Source organism: Ips typographus, linkage group LG2, assembly GCF_016097725.1.
Source record: "Ips typographus isolate SLU linkage group LG2, UJ_Ityp_2.0, whole genome shotgun sequence".
NCBI classification, from domain to species: Eukaryota; Metazoa; Arthropoda; class Insecta; order Coleoptera; family Curculionidae; genus Ips; species Ips typographus.
In genome coordinates this window covers 18,786,351-18,808,239 of record NC_138423.1, presented here as the reverse complement: position 1 = coordinate 18,808,239, position 21,889 = coordinate 18,786,351, and the positions used below count along the sequence as shown (strand labels likewise).

General features: G+C 31.9%; 1 protein-coding gene across 3 annotated transcripts; it reads right to left on the bottom strand.

Moving 5' to 3' along the window:
* Positions 1 to 79: 79 nt before the first annotated feature.
* Positions 80 to 17,942, bottom strand: LOC145724029 (facilitated trehalose transporter Tret1-like). 3 transcript variants are annotated; one of them, XM_081972095.1, is made up of 10 exons: positions 17,746 to 17,942; positions 2,764 to 2,833; positions 2,490 to 2,655; positions 2,302 to 2,438; positions 1,993 to 2,210; positions 1,789 to 1,920; positions 1,557 to 1,728; positions 1,184 to 1,462; positions 1,028 to 1,126; positions 80 to 970 (listed from the first exon to the last, which is right to left on the bottom strand). In XM_081972095.1, exons 1-10 carry the CDS (start codon positions 17,764 to 17,766, stop codon positions 795 to 797), a joined length of 1,470 nt encoding a protein of 489 aa, XP_081828221.1. In that variant the 5' UTR covers positions 17,767 to 17,942; the 3' UTR covers positions 80 to 794. The 3 variants fall into 3 exon arrangements, with proteins under 3 accessions (XP_081828221.1, XP_081828223.1, XP_081828222.1); XM_081972097.1 differs by lacking the exon at positions 17,746 to 17,942 and adding an exon at positions 8,709 to 8,928; XM_081972096.1 differs by lacking the exon at positions 17,746 to 17,942 and adding an exon at positions 7,071 to 7,244.
* Positions 17,943 to 21,889: the final 3,947 nt, after the last annotated feature.

Genomic DNA, 21,889 nt, shown 5'->3' with positions numbered 1-21,889 from the left:
ATAATTGTAATTAATTTGTTGTGGTAAATTAGTTTAACTAGGCAACCAATGCATTCATCGCAAATAATAATACTCGCTCTACACTGCCAACTATTTTATTAACAACATTAAGCATAAATTTACATTTTTTATTATCATAAATAGAACAGTAATTAATAGCTAGTAATTAATAGTTTATCACACATTTACACTCCAATAATAAAATAAATTCAGTATTATGTAATCGTATCTCATTTTGCACTAGTTACGTTTTTCTAATAATCGTGATATAAAAGTTAATTAAAGTTTTGTCATTGTTGAAGGATACGTTTAACACTCTCTTATGCTTTCCTGACAAATACTATATACTTTCTCAACTTTCAAAACATCAATATTTAAAATATTAATTAACTGGGGAAGAGAGTTTTATGGCGGTTTTTCTTATTTTTATATTTTCTAGAAGGCATACGGTAAATAAACTGATGTAAGCAGAAAAATTAAATAATTTTGTAATAGACTGGTACATGTTTTGAATGTGACAAATGTGACATATAAGGAAGCAAATAATTTTACATTCAAAACATGTACCTGTGTTGTGATTGACACCCTCTTCACTTTAATTGTGTTTTTAAGATAAAATATGTGCTTAATTAAAACTTACCTACCTAAATATTTCTAAACACTAAAAAATCGACTGGCATTTATCAAATAATTCTACATGGAAAAAGATATTCAATATCTGACATAAAAAAGGATATAGTAGCTATATAAAATTCAGTCGGTGGTTCTCCAATAAAAAAATACATTAGGGTCAACTAGCTTTTAAAACTTGGGTTATCAACTCCTGTGCTGTTCGGTTTACCAGGCTTTACTCCATTCAGGAGGTCTTGAACTTCTTGTGTGCTTTTTCCTTTGGTTTCCGGCATCACAAAGAATACGAAGAAGCTTCCGATTAGAGAGATACCAGCAAATATGTAAAACGTAATATCCGCTACATCGAAAATTAATGTTAATATTTTACGTAAGACTATAGATTATAGTTATTTACCTCCAATGGCGTCTGAAATGTTGTTGAAGAATCTGGTTACTATAAAAGCCAAAAACCAATTGAAAGTGGCTGCAGCAGAACTAGCAGTGGATTTGATTTCTGGAAAGTAACAAAAAGGTAATTTTTAAGTTGCTATCTTGAAAGCTGGATTTTTACCAGGTGGCATTAATTCAGACGAGGCCATCCACGGAATGGGTCCGAAACCAAATGAGAAAGCAGCGATAAATATAATCAAACTTAAAATAGGTAGAAAAGCAATTTTGCTTAGTGTTTCGCTGTCAACCAGTTGTCGGTTGCTTAAAGTGAAGTAAATCCCCAGCAATGCTCCAGAGAAAGCCATAAAAAGCGCAGAAATTATCAGGAGAATTTTTCTGCCAAATTTATCTACCACCAGCGATGATATAAAGGTGGCTACAACTTGTACAACCCCAACTCCTGTTAAGAAAATAAAAAGTCATTAGTAAAGTCTAAAGAGTCATTTTCCATCTAAAAGATTATTCACTAATAGAATATTTTCTTTGCAACCTACCTATGGTCGACACAGCAGGAGATAGTGCACCTTCTCCAGCACTCTCAAATATGGTGGACATAAAGAAGATAACTGCATTAATACCACTGAGTTGTTGGAATACCATTAAAGAGAAGCAGATAAATATAGCTTTTTTTGCTGCTTTAGTTTGGCACGCTTGGAAAAATGATGTCTGAAACAGAAATAGCAAAGTTTTCTAAACCAACTTTTTTTAATAACAATTATAAATTGCCTTTTCCTGTTCACTTTTTTCTAGCTGTTCTTTCAGTTCTTGCAGTTCAGCTTCGCTGTTGTAAGCAGCTCCTCTCAATTTTTTTAGACTGTCTAAAGCTGCATCGTTTTTACCTTTTTTTATTAGATACACCTGAAATTTTCATGATTTGATTTGATGACATTTTTCATGAACAGTTCTAAAAAGTAATAAGGGTGTTCTTACAGGAGTTTCTGGCTGGAAGAAGAATACCAGTCCGAACACAATTGGAACGCAAGCGCATAATACTGACAAAATTCGAGGCGATGCAACAGTACCAAAAACATAAGCAAACAGTATTCCCACTGTAAGTAGTAGCTGGAAATAACTTCCTAATGCACCCCTAATATGTTTTTCGGCAATTTCACTAGTATAGAGAGGAGCAGCCACACAAAATCCACCACCTGGAAAAGTAAAAATCATTGTTACATTAATAATGACAGAGAGTTCTTCTTTCAGTTTGTAATAGTAGAAATTAAGTATTTTATCACTTACCAGCTAGACCAGAAAAGAATCTGCCAGCATAAATCATTGGAGCGTTAGTTGCAAATATAATAAGAAGCCATCCTAATGAAAATGGGATAATTGTTAAAAGACACGCCCATTTTCTGCCTATAGCATCACAGATAAATCTACAAAACAAATTGTTAGTGGAGATTCATTAATGGTTAATTTTACATTACCCTATTGGAAAGCATGTAAGCATAGCGCCGATGGTAGCAAAACTGGAAATCCATCCTAAAACATCAGTATCTACAGGAATTTCATTCAATTCACTATTTCGCAGAGATTCTGAAATTGTTCCTGTCCATCCAAGGACCGTTCCTGCGGCCACTGAACCCAAACAGACTAAAAATCAAAGAAAAAAAAAATAATTATTGCCTTTATTTGTTTTATTTGAGACTAAAAAGGATGAATAAAGTTTTGCTTAATGTTGTTACGTCCGTACAAATTTACCTGATAATGCAGCCACATATTGAGGAAGCTTCTTTGCGTTACTATTCTCTAAAGTGATGGTCATTTTATTCTAAAAAAAAAAGAAAGAGTTGAATCAATCTTAAAAGCATTAGAATGAAGAGTATAATTTTTAATCTCCATACCAAGCACATTTTATTAATTTGTTTTTTCATTTTTTCAGTCAACTTTATGGTAGACCCGGTTCTTTTAGACTTGCTGCTGTAAAAATTAGGACAGTTATCTACTAACATCAACAGATTTTAGTCCGTTGGATTTTTTTTAAAGCTACTTTTGGAGCTAAATTAATACAATTAGAGCACACAGTCTAAAACAATTGTTGGGAATTTCCTAAGAAACTGAACAATCAAATATGATTTTTACATTACTTAGTTTGAAAAGTTACTGTTATTTTAGCTGTGTGTCACTGAAGTTATGTGTGTAAATTAAATTAATCTCAGACACCCATCAATTATACATACAATAAGAATAATACATTTTAGAATCAACATGGTGAGAAGATAATAATAATAATTTTCATTTTATTTAATTTGCTTGACTGCATTGAGGGTTAACTCGACGACCGTGTAAAACAATTATGTTTTTTTTTGCAAATGACAACATAAAGGAAAATTGGAATAACGACTATGTAAACGAGTTAGTTGCAGACGTCCTTTCTTAAATAAATTAAATTATCGTCTTAGACTTGTTTAGTGTAGTTAGTTGCAGGGCAATTGCGACATTCTGCAAATTGATGCGTTTGCTCAATTAATTTTAATAGGTAAGTATACGTTGTTGGCATTGCAAACTTATACCTATACAAACATCAAAGTGAGGACAGCGGTGCCTCGAGTATTTGATTTGTGAAGAAAGTAATAACACAAAGTTTAAAAACAAGGTTACAATTTGCTCGATTTCATATACAGGATGTTGTGTAGGATATACTATTTTTGTCTTAAAAATTACTTTTAAAATAACAAACGTCAAAAGGCAGTTTTTTGTTTTTCAACTCAAAATTGAAAATAGTGCAAAACTCTATTTTTCTATAGGACTATATAACGTAATATATATCCATAACAATAAACTTGAAAAATGTGGTAATATGTAAGGAGGTTGATGCCTACCATTGATATTACTGGAAGATGGGATTCTTTTAGTTTAGATGAATAACCCCCATTTCTATTTGTACTTTGATCATGATTGAGCAATACTTTTTCTAAAAACCCACCCGGTAAATATAATAATATAATAACGATAACAGAATTGTAAAAAACATTAAAACAACAATTATTGATGACAATTTACCATTTATTTGTCATGTTTGTCATTATTTATATTAATCTAATTCATAATCCATCATATCTTAATTCATTAGTTAGGTTTTATTTTAAGCAATAAGTTTAATCACATTATTTATTAAACGTATGATATAGACAGAATTATTTTATTACAACATGAAATGGTGACATATTGTAAACGTTGCAATTTGATATCCAACGTTACGAGTTATATATAAAATTATTTTTTACATATAAACCTCAACTTTGGAACCACCACTATTACGACATATGAGACTGAGAATATAATTTATGAGTTGAAGTATCAAAAACACACCCACATGCAGTAAATTTGCCCAACCTCAGTAAATACAAAAACGTTTTTTAATAACGGAAATTAAAAGCTCAGCTGATAATGAGTCTTGTCGATATCAGCTTAGTAGCGATTAATGAAACCTAATAATTGTTAAGTGACGAAATTCTTTGCACTTGTAAACAATAATTTTACCAGGTGTAGCAATTTTCGTATTGCTCGTATATTAAAAGCTATAGTGAAGAATAAAGTAGTAAAAACAATATAAAATTTAGTTTATTAGATGATGAAAGTCATAATCAATTCATAAATTGGAAACGCATTTCTGGTAATAAGTAAAACAAGTATACAAAAGTGGAATATTCTATGGAAAATGATTACCTCGTTTGATGACGCTGGAAGAAATTGATATTAAAAATAAAATATTTGATAAAAATTAAGAAATGTTTAATATTCTATTTTTGATATCTTAAAACACGGTTCTCTTATATTTTAATAAAATATCAAAAGTTTACTTTTTAATATTTAATTTCAGGAAACCAATGAAGCAAATTGGGATACAAAGAGCAGCGTTTAATTTTCCGCAAAAGGTAAATTTTCAATAGTAATATGTTGTACTTATTATTTATGTACGTATTTGTAAAATTGCAAATTATACATATACAAGTTGTTGCCCTAGAAACAGCTTGAATGAATTTTATGGTTATTTGACAAAAAGTGCCCGATCCGAATGAGAGGGCACTTTTTTAGGGAAATAACCGTAAAATGCATGAAAGCTATTTCTTTAGGGCAACAAGTCTGAATATAAGAATTTCTAAAAATTTACATGCACGAATGCCCTTTGCTGTGCATTGGAATCTTCCTGGAGCAAAATAAAAAATTGGCAAAAATGCACTTTTTGTTAAAATAGCATTTTTTCAATTTTTGAATGATAGTAAGTTTTTTATTTGAACTCATAGATTTCACTCAAACCCCATTAGAAATAGGATAAAAATACTACAAAATCAGCCAAAATTGGCCTCTCTAGCTCTTCATGTTACCGAGAGATTCAATTTCAAATAGTGGTAAAAAAACACCCCTAATACCCCCCATTCTTTCCATTTTTTGAAATTGAAAAATTATAAAGAGTTTTTTTGTATTTATTTCACCTAATTTAAGGTCCTTTGGTATAAATATGTCCTTTGCTATGCATTGGAACCTTCCTGGAGTAAAATAAAAAATACGTTAATAAATACATTTCTATAGCATAAAAATATACTGTCAATTCTATAAAATAACCTTTTTTAGTTTTAATTGTCAGATTTGATTAGGTGTGTCGCCAATTTGTTACACAAATATGGTCAGTGAAGGTTGCAATTTTCACTTAGGAGTGCAATTGTCGGGGGTAATTGCACAAGTGCATAAAAATTACCGATAATTTTGCGTGAAAACTTGTTATCTCTTAACTGCATGAGTTTATTTTCATATTTTTTTGGCGAAAGAGCCCGACACCGAAGGTGGAGGGCTGTTTTAGAAAAAAATATGAAAATGACCGAATGCAGTTTGCAAAGATAACAAGTTTGAACGCAGAATTATCAGGTCATTTTTAAGGCACGAATGTAATTTTGGGGAATATTTCCCGAATAAATAAAATGTTTTGGTTTTGCTGCAACTATAGATTGCTCAATGGAGCTCAATGAACAAGTTCCAAACCGTTTATTAATTTTTGTTGACATCGCGTTTGACATTTTTTGGTTATAAAAAGTCAAAAAAATGCGCATGGACAATTAGTGTACTAGCAATAGGCTCTACAACAATGCTGTCGTTATAGATACGTACAGTGCAATTATCGAAATGCAATTATCACTTTAGAATGCAATTATCGCTGTCATTCTGGTGAAAATGCACTGCTCATATGGGACATTTAACACATGAGGGAAATATTCGCTGTAATCAAGTTAAAATTGCATTGTAGATTCAATGGATCGGATATAGTCAGTGCAATTTTGTTGTTGACATTTCCGTTGCTTAGCTCGTTTAACATCGTATTATGTCATGTTAGACCATTCTTAGATAGGTACTTCTTCAGATAGGCATGATCCATTTATGCACTATTTTAGAAATATATTTTGAAGCGTAATATCCATTATTAAATAGGAGAGATTATACAGGATGATTGATGGTATCCTAGACGTTTTTGAAAATGGGGATTTTCGATTTTCTTTAATTTGATTAGATAGGTAATTGCTCCATACCTATTGATCGAAAATATGCTTAATGACGCGATGCAAAACGACTTTTTTTTTTTGATTTAAAAACACTAATTTGTATAAATGTTGCCTGTTTTAGTAAATAGCGTCATTCTCCTTAAGTCGTCTCAATAAAGGCTTATCGGGCTCTAGTGCAGATCATTAATTTTTAAGAATTTTTCACAATTTTTCAAAAATATTTCAGAAAAACTCTAAAAAGAGTCACATCAGGAAAACGCGCAGGCTTTAAGTTTATACTTTATTTATTAGTTTTTTTTTAATTTTAGATTTAGTTCAAAAACATTTAGCTTCATAACAATAAATGTTATGTTAGTTTACAAAAATAATTGGTTTATCGAAAAATAGAAACAATTAATTTGTTGACATATGTCGGTATCAACAAACTATTAGAGGTCACATAAAGTAATAATTAATAATCTCTGTTTATGATTTTAAGCAAATTGTTTAAACGTTCTTTGCCTAAATACCTACATGTTTTCTTCGATGGTTCCTTCTAATTTAATCACACACCTTCACACGTATTTCACTATAAAAAAACCTCGAATGACTGGAATAACTTCAACCAAACTTAGTCCATATCAGAATTGTTTATACAGGGAGGACTGTGCATTTAAACTCTATAAACTTTTACTACAACTAGCGTTTATACAAATGAATAATACCAACTACAAGTTTCAAATTTGAAATAAAAGGGATGCTCTGTAAACTTTGTGAAGCATGGTCTTGCGAGTTCAACACAATATGGAATCAGGCTTCAAGGTTTTGTTTTTTCATATACAAAATAGTTATTATTTTAATTTATACTGTGTAATCAGTTTGCTTAGCTGTTATTACTGTCGGAGCATTTTTTAAACGACTATGTTTCTAGTGTAATATTGTCGATTCTAACTAAGTTGTTATTTTCTACAAACCTGTTTTGGTATTGTAACCATATAATTTACTCAAACGTAATAGTGTATTACTTACAAGTGCTGTAAGAAACCTTTTTACGCACGAATGAGTCAGTTACAAGAGTGGGTAACTCCTGGATGCCCAAGTACTTCTTAGAAAACTGTGCAATATACTTATAAACATTTGGCTTAACATACCATTTTCTACTTCTCCATGTTAGCCTTATGGAACTGTGTAATTTTTTACGAGCACCGTATAATAATATGTAATGGGAGCTTTACATTGCTGGACGTAGGTAATTCTTTAACGTATTATTTTTTAAACGACTATGTTTCTAGTGTAATCTTGTCGATTCTAACTAAGTTGTTATTTTTTACAAACCTGTTTTGGCTTAGTAATAATATTATTTACTAAAACGTAATAGTATATTACTTAACAAGTGCTGTAAGAAACCTTTTTACGCACGAATGAGTCAGTTACAAGAGTGGGTAACTCCTGGATGCCCAAGTACTTCTTAGAAAACTGTACAATATACTTATAAACATTTGGCTTAACCTACCATTTTCTACTTCTCCATGTTAGCCTTATGGAACTGTGTAATTTTTTACAGGCACCGTATAATAATATGTAATAGGAGCTTTACATTGCGGTTCGTAGGTAATTCTTTAACGTAGTATAATGATGGTTATTATTTGGAAAAATGAAAACTTTTGAAATCATCCGAGTTTACTTTCTCTATATCACTGTATGAGAAAACCTGGGAGAAAAAAAAGAAACATTTTAGGATGATTGGCAGATTGGCTGTGAGGAATGCAAAATAAGCTGTACGTATAGATTGATTGGCTAACAGCAGTGATTTCTAATTGTGGTGAGGTGTGACTACACCATTAATCAATTTAAAAATTAAAAAGTGTATTTTTGATGGTAGTAAAGAAACCCGAAAGTTCCGTCAAATTGGATCACCCTATATAATGCTAACCATATTTGTAGATTAGCTCTAATCTAGATGTTTACAAATAAAGTGATTAACTTGATTGATTTCTGAGAATATTATCAAATTTTGTTTTGGCACAACGCAGGGTTAATACATATTCTAAATAAAAACAATAATTGTTTTAATAAAATTAGAATTTGTTTAGTTTGTTTTAATATTGATAATAAATTGTTAATTTTTGAAACTGTTTTACGGATTGAATTAACTTTTATCTCAGTACTTACCAGGTCCAAATGTCCCTGTTAAAAGAGCATTAAAATTTCACTTCACTCAATGAAAAATACAAACAGGAGAATGACTCAAACTAATTGAAAATGTTTTTCAAGGCGGCTAATTTTAGGGTTTAATTATTTTATTAATTTACTCACTAATAAGCAATATACTAATAAAGGAATTATTACTTGAAAATCTAAGCCATTTTAAAATAATACACAACGAGCACCTTCGGTGCTTACGACATCAACTGAAAAATCCCAACATACCGCCGCTTATTAAGCTAATAAATAATTAGTATAGGTATGTTTATAATTATAACAATAACATACGAAATTTTACATTACATCATTACATTATTTTCAATTTGGTTTTGAAGTAGTATACATAGCAAAATGTTGAGTTGACCAAATAAATTTTGTCTTTAGTTTATAGTGAATCGAAAAAACTGATAAATTATGAATAAGTGAGTAAATAAATAAAAGATTGCAACTGATATGTTAATTCATTGATTTGATTAGGTTAACTGCTAACTAGTGTTTTATTATAGATATTATAAGTAATAAATTGCCTCATTATTGCCATTTACATAAATAATATGTGTGTTCAAAACCATCACTACCTTATTATTTGCTGAAAAGTGTGAATCAACTCGCAGGGTGTTTCAATTTAGTGGCAGTGTCACAGCTCACAGTGTTTTCACTCATAAAACATCTCAACAATCACGAATTCCTAGAGTTTAAAAATTTCGTACCACAAGAATTAGCAGGAAGTTTCCTACACCTTTATATTAAACACAGTGGTGAAAATTAAAATAATACGACCTGACAAAACTCGAATTTATTTAATTTGTGGTTAACGGATTGACGTACCTTTGTGTAACATCCTGTGTATTAGTAAAATACTTTACAAATTATTACCAGTGCCGGATTTAGGGTACTACCAAAAGCACCCGGAGGTAAATTTTTGAAGATGGTTTAAAGCGGAAAAAACACAAATATACCTAGTAGAAATGAGGACTTGAAGACGTAGAAATATTGAAATAGTGAAAGGAAACAAATAAGAAATGTTACATCTTAACTACAATATAAAAATAAGTAAATTAATCTCATCTGTATAAATTACATTGAAAGTGATATCATAAGCCTATTCTTTAATCGAAATAGAGTTTTAAAAAAAAAGCAGTCTGGTACACCCTGTCACTTTTTGCCTTGTAACTCCTTAGGAAAGCCCTTAAGGGCAAAAACCTTTTATTATAATCTTGAAGAGAATGAAATTTTCTGCAACTTTCATTATTTACACTTTTTAGTAGCTCCTGAAATAACAGAGCTACACTCAGTCGAAATAGAGTTAGTTAGTTGAGTTAGTTGAGTTAGTTTAAAAAAGTGTGACTGTTTTAAATGTCAAAATATTATTTGAAAGGTCACGTGACCGTTTTTCTTATTATAGACTGATGTTTTTCAAAGTCACGTGAGTCTTTTTACAGTGAAAATAATCGCGTGACGTTTTTTAATCATCAAATTTATTTTTAAAGATCACTTTTCTTTAATGCCAAAACGAAATTCTGAATGTCACATATATGTAAATGGCAAAATATTATTTGAACGGTCACTTAATAGTTTTTCAGTTTGAACAGATATTTTGAAAATCATGTGACTTTTTTCTTTAACGTCAAAGCTGAAAATCACGTGACCGTTTTTCAGTTTAAACTGATATTTTTAAAGTCAGGTCTACGCTTTTTACAGTGAAACTGGTCACGTGACGATTTTCAATCATCAATTTTTTTTAAAAGGCTCCTTTTTAACGTCAAGACGGAATCCTGAAAGTGATGTGACTGTTTTAGAGGGCAAAATCGTATTTGAGCGGTCACGTGACTATTTTTGATGCCAAAACGTAATTCTGAAAGTCACGTATATGTAAATGGCAAAATATTATTTGGACGGTCACATAATCGTTTTTCAGTTTGAACAGATATTTTGAAAGTCATGTGACTTTTTTTAATGTCATAACCGATTCTGATGATCACGTGACCATAAGAAATGCATTGCTGTCAAAGTGACATTTCTGACATAAACCAGGTTCAAAGTTTGAACCACTATTGTACAACTGGGCCTTAGACTGATATTTTTAAAGCCACGTGACTCTTTTAAAATTGAAAAATATCAAAATCATAATGTACGAAGTTAAATGAGTTCAATCCGGTACTGATTACCGCTGACAATGGATATGCTGCCAATATAATGAGTAAAATGATTGAAATCGCGGAAAAACATAACCACATTTTTGCATATACCTTTATTCAGTTGTGGAAGGAAAATACCAATTTTGATCAGTGACAAAGCTATAAAAATTTGTCAGAAACACGAAACGTTACATTTGTCACGGTGCTTACAAACTATTTATATCACTGACTAGGTATTACTTTAGAAAATAAAGTCAATACAACCTAATAAATCACCATTGAATGGTCGAAAATGGAAATCAGCCACTGACATTGACCATGAAATCATTATCCTTGTAGCGAATTTGTGGTGCGCGACAACGGACATTAAAATATTTCGGTGTTAGACTTTTAAATGATACTAGAATGTAATGAAAGGAACTATCTACGCGTCATGTGTCAGCATAAATCTGCCATATTATCACTCCAATTAGTATTCCAACTATTGCGTAACCCTGAAAATGCATTGCCAATGCCGCCATTAAACGGCGAGGAATTAACGCTGTTATTTTGTAACTGTTTTATTAGTGAAATTTTATTGATTGCGTTGTTGATTTTTTTGCCAAGTTAATTGCATTCTAGATTGCAAGTGTTTTATTGACTTTTACCGTGAAAAAAACATAACAAAAAACCAGAATTGACTTAAATTCAATTAGCAACTGAATTGGTGCATGATAACGGTTACAAACTGAATAACCGTCACTTTTCATTTTTATCATCACGTACGCGGTAAAAGGAATGAAATAATGAAAAAGAATCTTACATGTAAATTGCCAATGCGTGTACTGTAATTCCTGATGCATTCTAATTGAAAAGGTTAATTATCATAATTTTTATGCAGTCGTTTCAAGGGAAGGACTTTGCAAATTATCGTTTTTAAAGTACAGGAACGATTGTTCTCTAGATTTTGTAATTTTGATGATGAGTGCTATTAATCTGTTTATTCACTTGCTCCAGCAAAATCTGTGTATTATATAACATAACAATGAGTCCTGTAGAGTGGGTAAAATTATACAATTCTGAATTTTGATTTTTTAAAAATAAGTGCCATAGAAAATATTCTTGGCTTAATAAAGCTGACCCAGAAGACCTTTACTTTCTAAGAAACCACTTCTGCAATGCAATATACCAACGTTAACAATAACAATATTTATCTATTTGTTACATGTGCAAGTACAGTTTCATAAATCAAAACCATTAATTCTGCTTTTTCATAGATTCCAGAATTTTTCAGGACAAATCCCAAACAGTAAATCGACTTTTTGTTATGTTGGTCAGCGACCGACCGAAAGTACACGCACGAACATGTATACGTATAAAATATAAATATGAAATACGGCTACGAATTGGGACATCCTTTGGACTATCAATCAACTCGAAAACGAATTTCGGGTCTATCCCAGGCCCAATTCATACTATAAATTTTGATGTAAATCTTGCCGGGCTTTGGTCATCTTTATTACATTGTCTTCGAATCTTTCGGCCTAGACTTAGAGGAAAAGTATTGGATATTATTTGCTGCGGTTTTTTCTTCCAGAGGTCATTACTATTTGATTTTTTCCTTTCGTTGCACAGGACGTAATGATGACCGTAATATTTCAGAATGTAAGTACACATCATTGAAATGAAAATAACGATTTTAAGTATTTTTAATTCAACTTGATATTATAAAAACTACATAGTGTTACAGTTCTTCACGAAATAGTCAATAAGTAGTAATAATAATGTTTTGCAAAGCACTACCATACACTGCAAATATAAAGCATTAATTTTGAAAATCTAGCTTAATTAATTAATGTTTTCTATCATAATAATTATACTAACTGCCTTACACATTTTTGTGACCACTTTTTTTTGCACCTTGCGGAAATAATCAGGCTCATCTTACTTGCTTTTCTGTGGTCTATAACGTTATTTGTTATTGGAATATAAATGTTCATTAATTTTTAACTAAGCCACGTTTTCCTATTATATCTTTAATTAATTAAAATTCGAACAGAGGACAAAAACTAACTTAATTTTTTATAGTAATAATTAATTCCTAAAATGTATCGTTAGAACACCAAGAAATAGTTTTAACTGCCGAGAACCAGGAAATGATTTTACATTCTAAAAATATTGACGAACTGAAATAAAACCAAGTATAACTTTTTTCCTTAGTTTCTGCAAAAAGAAATAAATTTCAAACAGCTTACAATTTTCCCACAATTAATTGTCGAATTTACATTACGTGTGTCAATGAATCATGAAACAAGTGACGCCGGGTTATCATCCTGGTCCATTTCTGCTTTTTTTTGCGACAAAAACCATAAACAACTCTTGACTTTTTTATCCAACATCCGGATTTTTGTAGTGAAAAAAATTTTATTTAGAAAGTCAAAAAGATGACAAATAGCTGTACATTTAAATCTTCTTTTCTTCGATTATTTAAAATAATGATTGGGATGGCTAATTGCACAGAAACTGTGAAATAAGACTGATTTCAAATGTCAAACGTATTTAAAAAAAGAGTATTTTAATCAAAAATTAATGTAGCGGCGGAAAAGCGTGTTGATATGATTGAACTGGATAATTGCCCAGAAATACTGATAGAAGACTTAATGATGAAGATGAAGTGTCTTATTGCCCAGAAATTTTTACAGGATGGATTTTAAAAGCCAAACGCCTATTTTAAAGAAAAATGAAATTCTATCAGCGACAAAAGAGAAGAGCGGAAGAATGTGTTGATATGACTAAGCTGGTTAATGTCCCAGAAATCTTGATGGGAATACGTGATTTCAAACGTCAAATATGTTTAAAGAAGAATTAAGTTTTATCAGCCACAAAAAAGAAGAGCGGAAGAATGTGTTCATATAATAGGGAACTTGACAAAAAAATGTCTATAAATACTCTATTAAAACCTATATCACAAAAAAAAGCATTTGTTTTTAGGACAAAACGGCTGCAATAACGAATTAAAAACTGCACTGAAGTACTGATTTATTAGCGTCAAAAAAGAAATTAAAGAAAAAGAAGAGCTGAAAGACGTGTTGATATGGATGAGCTGACTAATTGCCAAGAACTTTAAAAAAAGACTGAGTGATTGATATAGTCCAACATATTTTAAAGAAGAATTAATTTCTATCAACCCCAAAATTAAAAAGCACAAAAATGTGTTGATATCATTGAGCTGAGCTGAGTGCACCGTCGTACTTAAGTCTAGCTTAAGTTAACAGTATAGTAAGCATGTGACTTTTTTCACTGGTTCTGTCACATTCAAAACCAAACTCAATTTAAACTCGCTTTGAAATACGACGGTCCAGATCAACACAAAAAATAGTATTTTTCAACTCTAACATGGCTTTATGTAATGAGCAATTTTACGGCACTAGTACGTTGATATTTTTAAAGCTGATAAGGCTAACAACATATTAGAAAACCTTTTTGGAAATCCGGGAACGGCAAATTGACCAGAACTTCCATTCTAAACCACTTAGAATAGTGATTTTTTTGACTGGTGGTAGCTCAGACTGTACAGGGTGCTGCATTTTCGATGGTTTTACGGGGTACAGAGAAAACGGTAATAGATAGAAAAAAAGTAGCATACGTGTTCCGATCTCATTTTCTGAGCTGAGATGACTGGCGAAGAGTGGGCTGCGCAAACTTCTTTTGTTTCAAAGATACGGGGGGTTTTTGAAAATTGGTCATTTTGGAACATCCTCTGTATTTCATTTGCTATTAAAGTTATCAAAAAAGGAAAAACGGTTTCCGGTAGAAGTTTTGACGTAGAATCCAATGGCGTAGTCAGTTTTTTTCTATTACGTTTAGTTTCTGACATAAGACACTAAGTTATATTTTTTTAAATGGAACACCCTATATATTTTTAGTTCATTTAATTCGGTTTATTTTTACCTTTTCAACGGTGTATTACAACATATAAGTTTGTAGAGGTTAATCCTGTTATTTTAAAAAAAGGACCTTTGCTAAGCTAAAAAAAGGCCAATATCTAAAATACCAAACAAAATCGGAAACCATATAAGCTAACACATCAGAAAATTAAATATTTTTAATAAATCTTATTAAAAATCTAAGTTACAAACAGTTCTACCGTCACTTTAATAATAAAAGTGGTAATTTCTATTTTCTTCTATTTTTAAGGTAGAAGTTAAAAAAACTGTTTATAAACGACATGTAACATGTTAATATGAATATAGCCAAATTTGGTTTCGACTGTGGGTATTTTTATACATATTATTTATCACTTTTTTATTAAGAAAACGCTTTTTTCTAATTACGAAGATTAACGTTTACAAACTTATATGTTTTAATACACCGTTGAAATAGTAAAAATCAACAGAATTAAATGACCTAAAAATATATAGGGTGTTCCATTTAAAAAAATATAACTTAGTGTCATATGTCAGAAACTAAACGTAATAGAAAAAAACTGACTACGCCATTGGATTCTACGTCAAAACTTCTACCGGAAACCGTTTTTCCTTTTTTGATGACTTTAATAGCAAATGAAATACAGAGGAGGTTCCAAAATGACCAATTTTCAAAAACCCCCCGTATCTTTGAAACAAAAGAAGTTTTCGCAGCCCACTCTTCGCCAGTCATCTCAGCTCAGAAAATGAGATCGGAACACGTATGCTACTTTTTTTCTATCTATTACCGTTTTCTCTGTACCCCGTAAAACCATCGAAAATGCAGCACCCTGTACAGTACCCGTAAACAGAACACGAACTCAATCAGAGGTAAAGCAGGGCTGTAACAGCCAAAAATGTGCAATCATGCAGGGAAAGGTTTAAAAAACTCTGTCCCGGAGCGGCAAATTGGTCATAACTTCCATTCTAAACCACTTAGAATCGTGATTTTTTTTACTGCTGGAAGCTCAGACTGTACAGTACCCTTAAACAGAATATGAACTAAATAAGTGGTAAAACAGGGCTGTGACAGCCCAAAATGTGCAACCTCGCAGTGAAGAATTTAAAAAACCCTGTCCGGGAACGGCAAATTGACCATAACTTCCAGTCTAAACTACTTAGAATAGTGATTTTTTTGACTGGTGGTAGCTCAGACTGTACAGTACCCGTAAACAGAACATGAACTCAATCAGAGGTAAAACAGGGCTGCAACAGCCAAAAATGTGCAACCTTGCAGGAAAGAATTTGAAAAACCCTGTCCGGGAACGGCAAATTGACCATAACTTCCATTCTAAACCACTTAGAATGGGGATTTTTTTGACTGGTGGTAGCTCAGACTGTACAGTACCCGTAAACAGAATACGAACTAAATCAGAGTCAAAACATGGCTGTAACAGCCCAAAATGTGTAACCTTGCAGGTAAGAATTTAAAAAACCCTGTCCGGGAACGGCAAATTGACCAGAACTTCCATTCTAAACCACTTAGAATAGTGATTTTTTTGACTGGTGGTAGCTCAGACTGTACAGTACCCGTAAACAGAACATGAACTCAATCAGAGGTAAAACAGGGCTGCAACAGCCAAAAATGTGCAACCTTGCAGGAAAGAATTTGAAAAACCCTGTCCGGGAACGGCAAATTGACCATAACTTCCATTCTAAACCACTTAGAATGGGGATTTTTTTGACTGGTGGTAGCTCAGACTGTACAGTACCCGTAAACAGAATGCGAACTAAATCAGAGTCAAAACAGGGCTGTAACAGCCCAAAATGTGTAACCTTGCAGGTAAGAATTTAAAAAACCCTGTCCGGGAACGGCAAATTGACCATAACTTCCATTCTAAACTACTTAGAATAGTGATTTTTTTGACTGGTGGAAGCTCAGACTGTACAGTATTCGTAAACAGAATATGATCTAAATCAGAGATAAAACAGGGCTGTAACAGCCCAAAATGTGCAACCTTGCAGGTAAGAATTTAAAAAAACCTGTCCGGGAACGGCAAATTGACCAGAACTTCCATTCTAAACTACTTAGAATAGTGATTTTTTGACTGGTGGTAGCTCAGACTGTACAGTACCCGTAAACAGAATATGAACTAAATCAGATCTAAGTAGGGGTACTATGTAACTTGATAGAGATAGAAACAGAGATTTTAACAAGCAGACGGTAGGACATGCATATCAAAGTGAGACGAAGAAAGAAATTTCTTATCTATTCCCTTACATAGTTCCACCAGGGCCGTAACAGGGTAACAGCCCAAAATGTGCAGCAAAAAATTTCCTCGTGCACGTTTATTAGCATTATGGTTATTTTACAAACATTCTTTTATTACCTCATTAGTGTTTAATTTTCCTCTAACTGTAAAGTAAATCACGAACCTGCAACACAAATAGCGCTCAACGCTTTATGTATTGTGTTTTACAGGATAATGCCGTAAATATTTTAAATGCTATAGACCGACAATGTTTATTTTGAACAAAGAAGCAGAGATGGTTTTATAGAAAAAAAGCAAAACTTGTACATTTGGTCAACTAAGACTTTTAAACGCTCTCAAAAGTGATTTTATTTTTCTCTCTTACTAATATTATGTTTTTTGAATATACTGGCATCATTAATCTTTGGTAACCTTGCTCAGGTATTAGCTGCAAAATTGTAAAAAATTTGCTTAATGTATTGGAAGTAATTTTTATTGACATATTAAGAACATGTTCTGAAATTTAATTAAGGAAAAGCCTGTTCAGATATTTCAATCTTATTTAAAAAAAGCGTAGAAATATTATTCCTCCATATGGAGTATTTTAAAGTGCTTAAATCAACTGCTACTTTAACCAGATATAGATAATTTAAATGACTTTCTAAAAATGCACTAGTAATCACATTATAGTTAATATAATATGTTTTAAAAACTAAATTTAAAAACTCACCAAAATATATTTTTTTGTCATTGTCCAAAATAAAACAGTTAAAACATAAAATGTCTACGCATAAAACGGGCTAACGCTATCACTTAGGGCCAAAATTTTATTAGACCGAACTGACCATGCACCTGATCACCACAAATTCTTGAAATGTTACTGAACTAACACAGTCTGCTCTGCTGCACCAATCTTGTGTTAAGCGGTAGGAAATGCTTCCTATATTTTCACTTACTTTAGATCTAGCGGCGTTGGTATTAGTAGCAGGTACCTACGTCATTTTGATCACCCATAAAAAATGCACCCATAGTACCTACCAATTTTTAACGAAGATTGAAGATGATTATGATTTCTCTAAATATTTTCGTCCAACAGACTGCCCATCCAGATGGTTAATAACAACGGGCGGATAGGAACTGATTAAATATTTTCTGTTAAAATCTTATACAATTTATGGAAAAACTAACAATTAGACTGATTAGAAGATCATTAGTAGTTGCTTTGACTATCGTTCTGTTAATGTCAATAGTATTGGACTCTTTACTCAATAATATTGACTTTTTAGATAAATTTAGTAGAAATAAAATTACGTACAATATCAAAAATTTTAATTTTGAAAGTTTTTAAAAGGCATTTGGCCTTAAAAAGTTGCGACGTTAGGAAGTGGACAATGTTTTGCATGACTCGCAAGAAGAAGAGATTGTGTCTTTATTTTACGCTTGACTTGTTGATCGAGTGTTGAAGAACATATTATACATTCAAAGGGTTTCCGAACAATTCAGCTTAACAAATTAGATTATTTTTGAATAGATTTAAAGTTCTTCGGGAAAAAAAATAAACAATATTTACCCCCACTGAAAGTGAGTTCATTAGGATATTATGCAAGCGAAAATGTTCCTTAGAGCGTAACTAAAATGTAACAAATTGGAAAAGTAACTTTGCTGATAGCTGGTTTTCCGGAATATTCTCAAAACTGATGTATTTATTAAGATCAAAATTCATACCAAAAATCAATTAAAATATGTAGATGAATTTTCTGGTTGAATTTGTTCTTAATTCACCTGACTATTTTTGGTAGGTACTCTACTTGCCTTTTATTAAACATAAAACGATCTTCCTGAAGGATTAATTAATAAACTACAGGATGAGCATTTGATAGACATGTTTCATTTTCCCTACAGATTTAGGTCAAAACATTAATATTCTCTATATGTGTTTGCAAAGCGTCAGCACGATAACCTTATATGATCCTGGGCTAGGGATGCGGATCCAGTAAGTACTTTGTAAGCACATATGCTAAATTTGCACAGAATTTGGGTATTTGCTGTGGATTTAATATAGCTTTTTAGACTTTATGTAAATAGTGTTATCACTATTACCATTTATTCCCGTAGAATAAGATTGATTAAAACTTAAGCTAGTGGTGTTTTTTATAAGCTTGGAGTTACTGCAAGACTTTTAAAAGCCTAATAACCGAATTATTTCTGGCGTAAGAAAATGAATATTAAAGACCACTTTAAATTTTAATCGACGTCAAATATCTTTAAGCACTTTAAGGTCAGCTGAAAAGTTTCCAGTAGTTTAGTTTAATTCTTACAGAAAGGGGTATAGCGAAAATTGACTTTGAAGTAGTTTTCAACATTTGATGAATTGAGTTATGGTAAATTTAGTGAATATTCAGTTATTAAACAAATTGTAAATATTTTGCTTATACATGGTGTTTTTCCAGTAAAGGCCATTTTCTCGAGAATCCTTAGAGAAAATTCTTATCAAAATGACGGGAAAAAGTCACGTGACTTGGAAAAATTAAGAAAGCTGATTATTTCTACGTATTTTTTTGCATTGCGGGGCAGTTTTTGACAATAATTTCCCTAGGGCGACCCTTTAGGGAAAAAGTGCACTACAGCAATGCTGTAGAGGATGAAATTCCCTATAACTTTCGCCTTCTACATGTTTTTGAGTTTTCCTCAAACAACGGAGATATGTTTGGTTGAAGTGAAAACTAGTGATCTCTAGGAACTTTTGTGCTATAGAGCTTTTGGCAAATTTAGATAGTTTGCGTCATCTCGCCAGTCAAAGGTCACGTGATATAGTATTTTAGCGCCATCTTGACGGAATCTCAAGCGGACTCAAAATTAGACAATTTGCAACATTTATATGAGTTTTCGAAGTTCTTTAGACCTTTCACAACATTTTTAGTTTTTTTTTTGCAACATTTCAAAACTTTTAGCAACATTTTTAGATAATTTGCAACATTTTGGAAGTTTTGGAAAGTTTTTAGACCTTTTGCAACATTCTAAAGTTTTTTTCAACATTTTTTAGGCAATATGCAACATTTCTATGCGTTTTGTAAGGTTTTTAGACTTTTTGTTGCTCAGAAACATCAAAATAGTATCAGCGATTATTCAACTGTCTTCTGATCCTTTAAAATGTCCTCAAAAGTTCTAAAACTGTTTCCAGGTGCTCAGAAACGCAAAAATGGTTATCAGCAGTACTCCAACTGTCTTCTGATCCTTTAATATGCTACCCGAAGTTCTAAAACTGTTTTCAGTTGCTCAGAAACGCCAAATTAATATCAGCAGTACTCCAATTGTCTTTTGATCCTTTAATATGCTACCCGAAGTTCTAAAACTGTTTCCAGTTGCTCAGAAACGCCAAATTCGTATCAGCAGTACTCCAACTGTCTTCTGATCCTTTAAAATGTTACCATAAGTTCTAAAACTGTTTCTAGTTGCTCAGAAGCACCAAAATGGTATCGACGGCTTTCCAATTATATTCTAATCTTAGGAAAATGTCATCAGATGTTTTAAACTTGTTTATAGTTGCTCAGAAGAACCAAGATGGCATCAGTGGTTCTCAAATTGTCCTCTAAGCGTCAAAGAGTGAAAAGGCCTTTAAAATAGCAGAAAACTGTTATGGAACCCTGACAGAAAGTCACGTGACTTGGAAAAATTAAGAAAGCTGATTATTTCTACGTATTTTTTTGCATTGGGGGCAGTTTGTGACAATAATTTCCCTAGGGCGACCCTTAAGGGGTGTTATTAAGTTATATATATTAGGTTTAAGTGCATTATAGCAATGCTGTAGAGGATGAAATTCCCTATAACTTTCTCCTTTTACATGTTTTTGAGTTTTCTTCAAACAACGGAGATATGTTTGGTTGAATTGAAAACTAGTGATCTCTAGGAACTTTTGTGCTAAAGAGCTCTTGCCAAATTTAGATAGTTTGCGTCATTTTGACAGTCAAAGGTCACGTGATATAGTATTTTTCCGCCATCTTGAGGGAATCTCAAGCGGTCTCAAAATGGCGGAAAAGTCATGTGATTATAAAGAAAAAGTGAAAAGGCCTTTAAAATAGTGGAAAACTGTTATGAGACCCTGACAGGAGTATCAAAATGACGGGAAAAAGTGACGTGACTTGGAAAAATTAAGAAAGCTAATTATTTCTGCGTATTTTTTTATGTTTTAACTTTCAGTCTATTTTTAAATATGATACCGGTTAAAATCCTCTCCAGAAAGCTTAAAACCACAAACCAGCTAGTCTTAAAATCCAGTAAAAGCAGTACCAAACCTGTTTTATAGCTTTATAAGTGGAATTTTGACAGTTATGATATTTGGCTGTCAGTTATAGGTTGCAGTTCTGTTTTTTATCTTAAACCTTAAAACTGCCAAATTCAATTTCATAGAGGTACAAAACAACGAAACATACTTGAAAAGTAACGAAATCTGTTTGATTTTGGTTCAATGCATTTTATAGTTTCATCGGTGCATTTTTGGTATTTATAACATTTGATTTTGTGTTTCTGACTTAATTTTAGTCTATTTTTGCTGAAACCGCAAAACATTAATAAAATCTAGTAAAATCAGTATAAACAGTACCAAACGTATTTTACGCTTTCTGAGTGGAATTGTTACGACATTTGGCCGTCAGTTAGTTTCGTCCTAAACCTGGAAACTGTCAAATTCAATCCCATGGAGGTACAAAACATACTTGAAAAGTAACAAAATCAGCGTGATTTAGTTTACATTGAAAATACGATGACAGTAAAATAAGTAAAGATTTATCATTTTTTAATGATAAGCAAACCAACAGGAACCCCAAAACTATAAATTTTTTAATCTTGATCGACAAGTCAAAATGTATAATTGACTT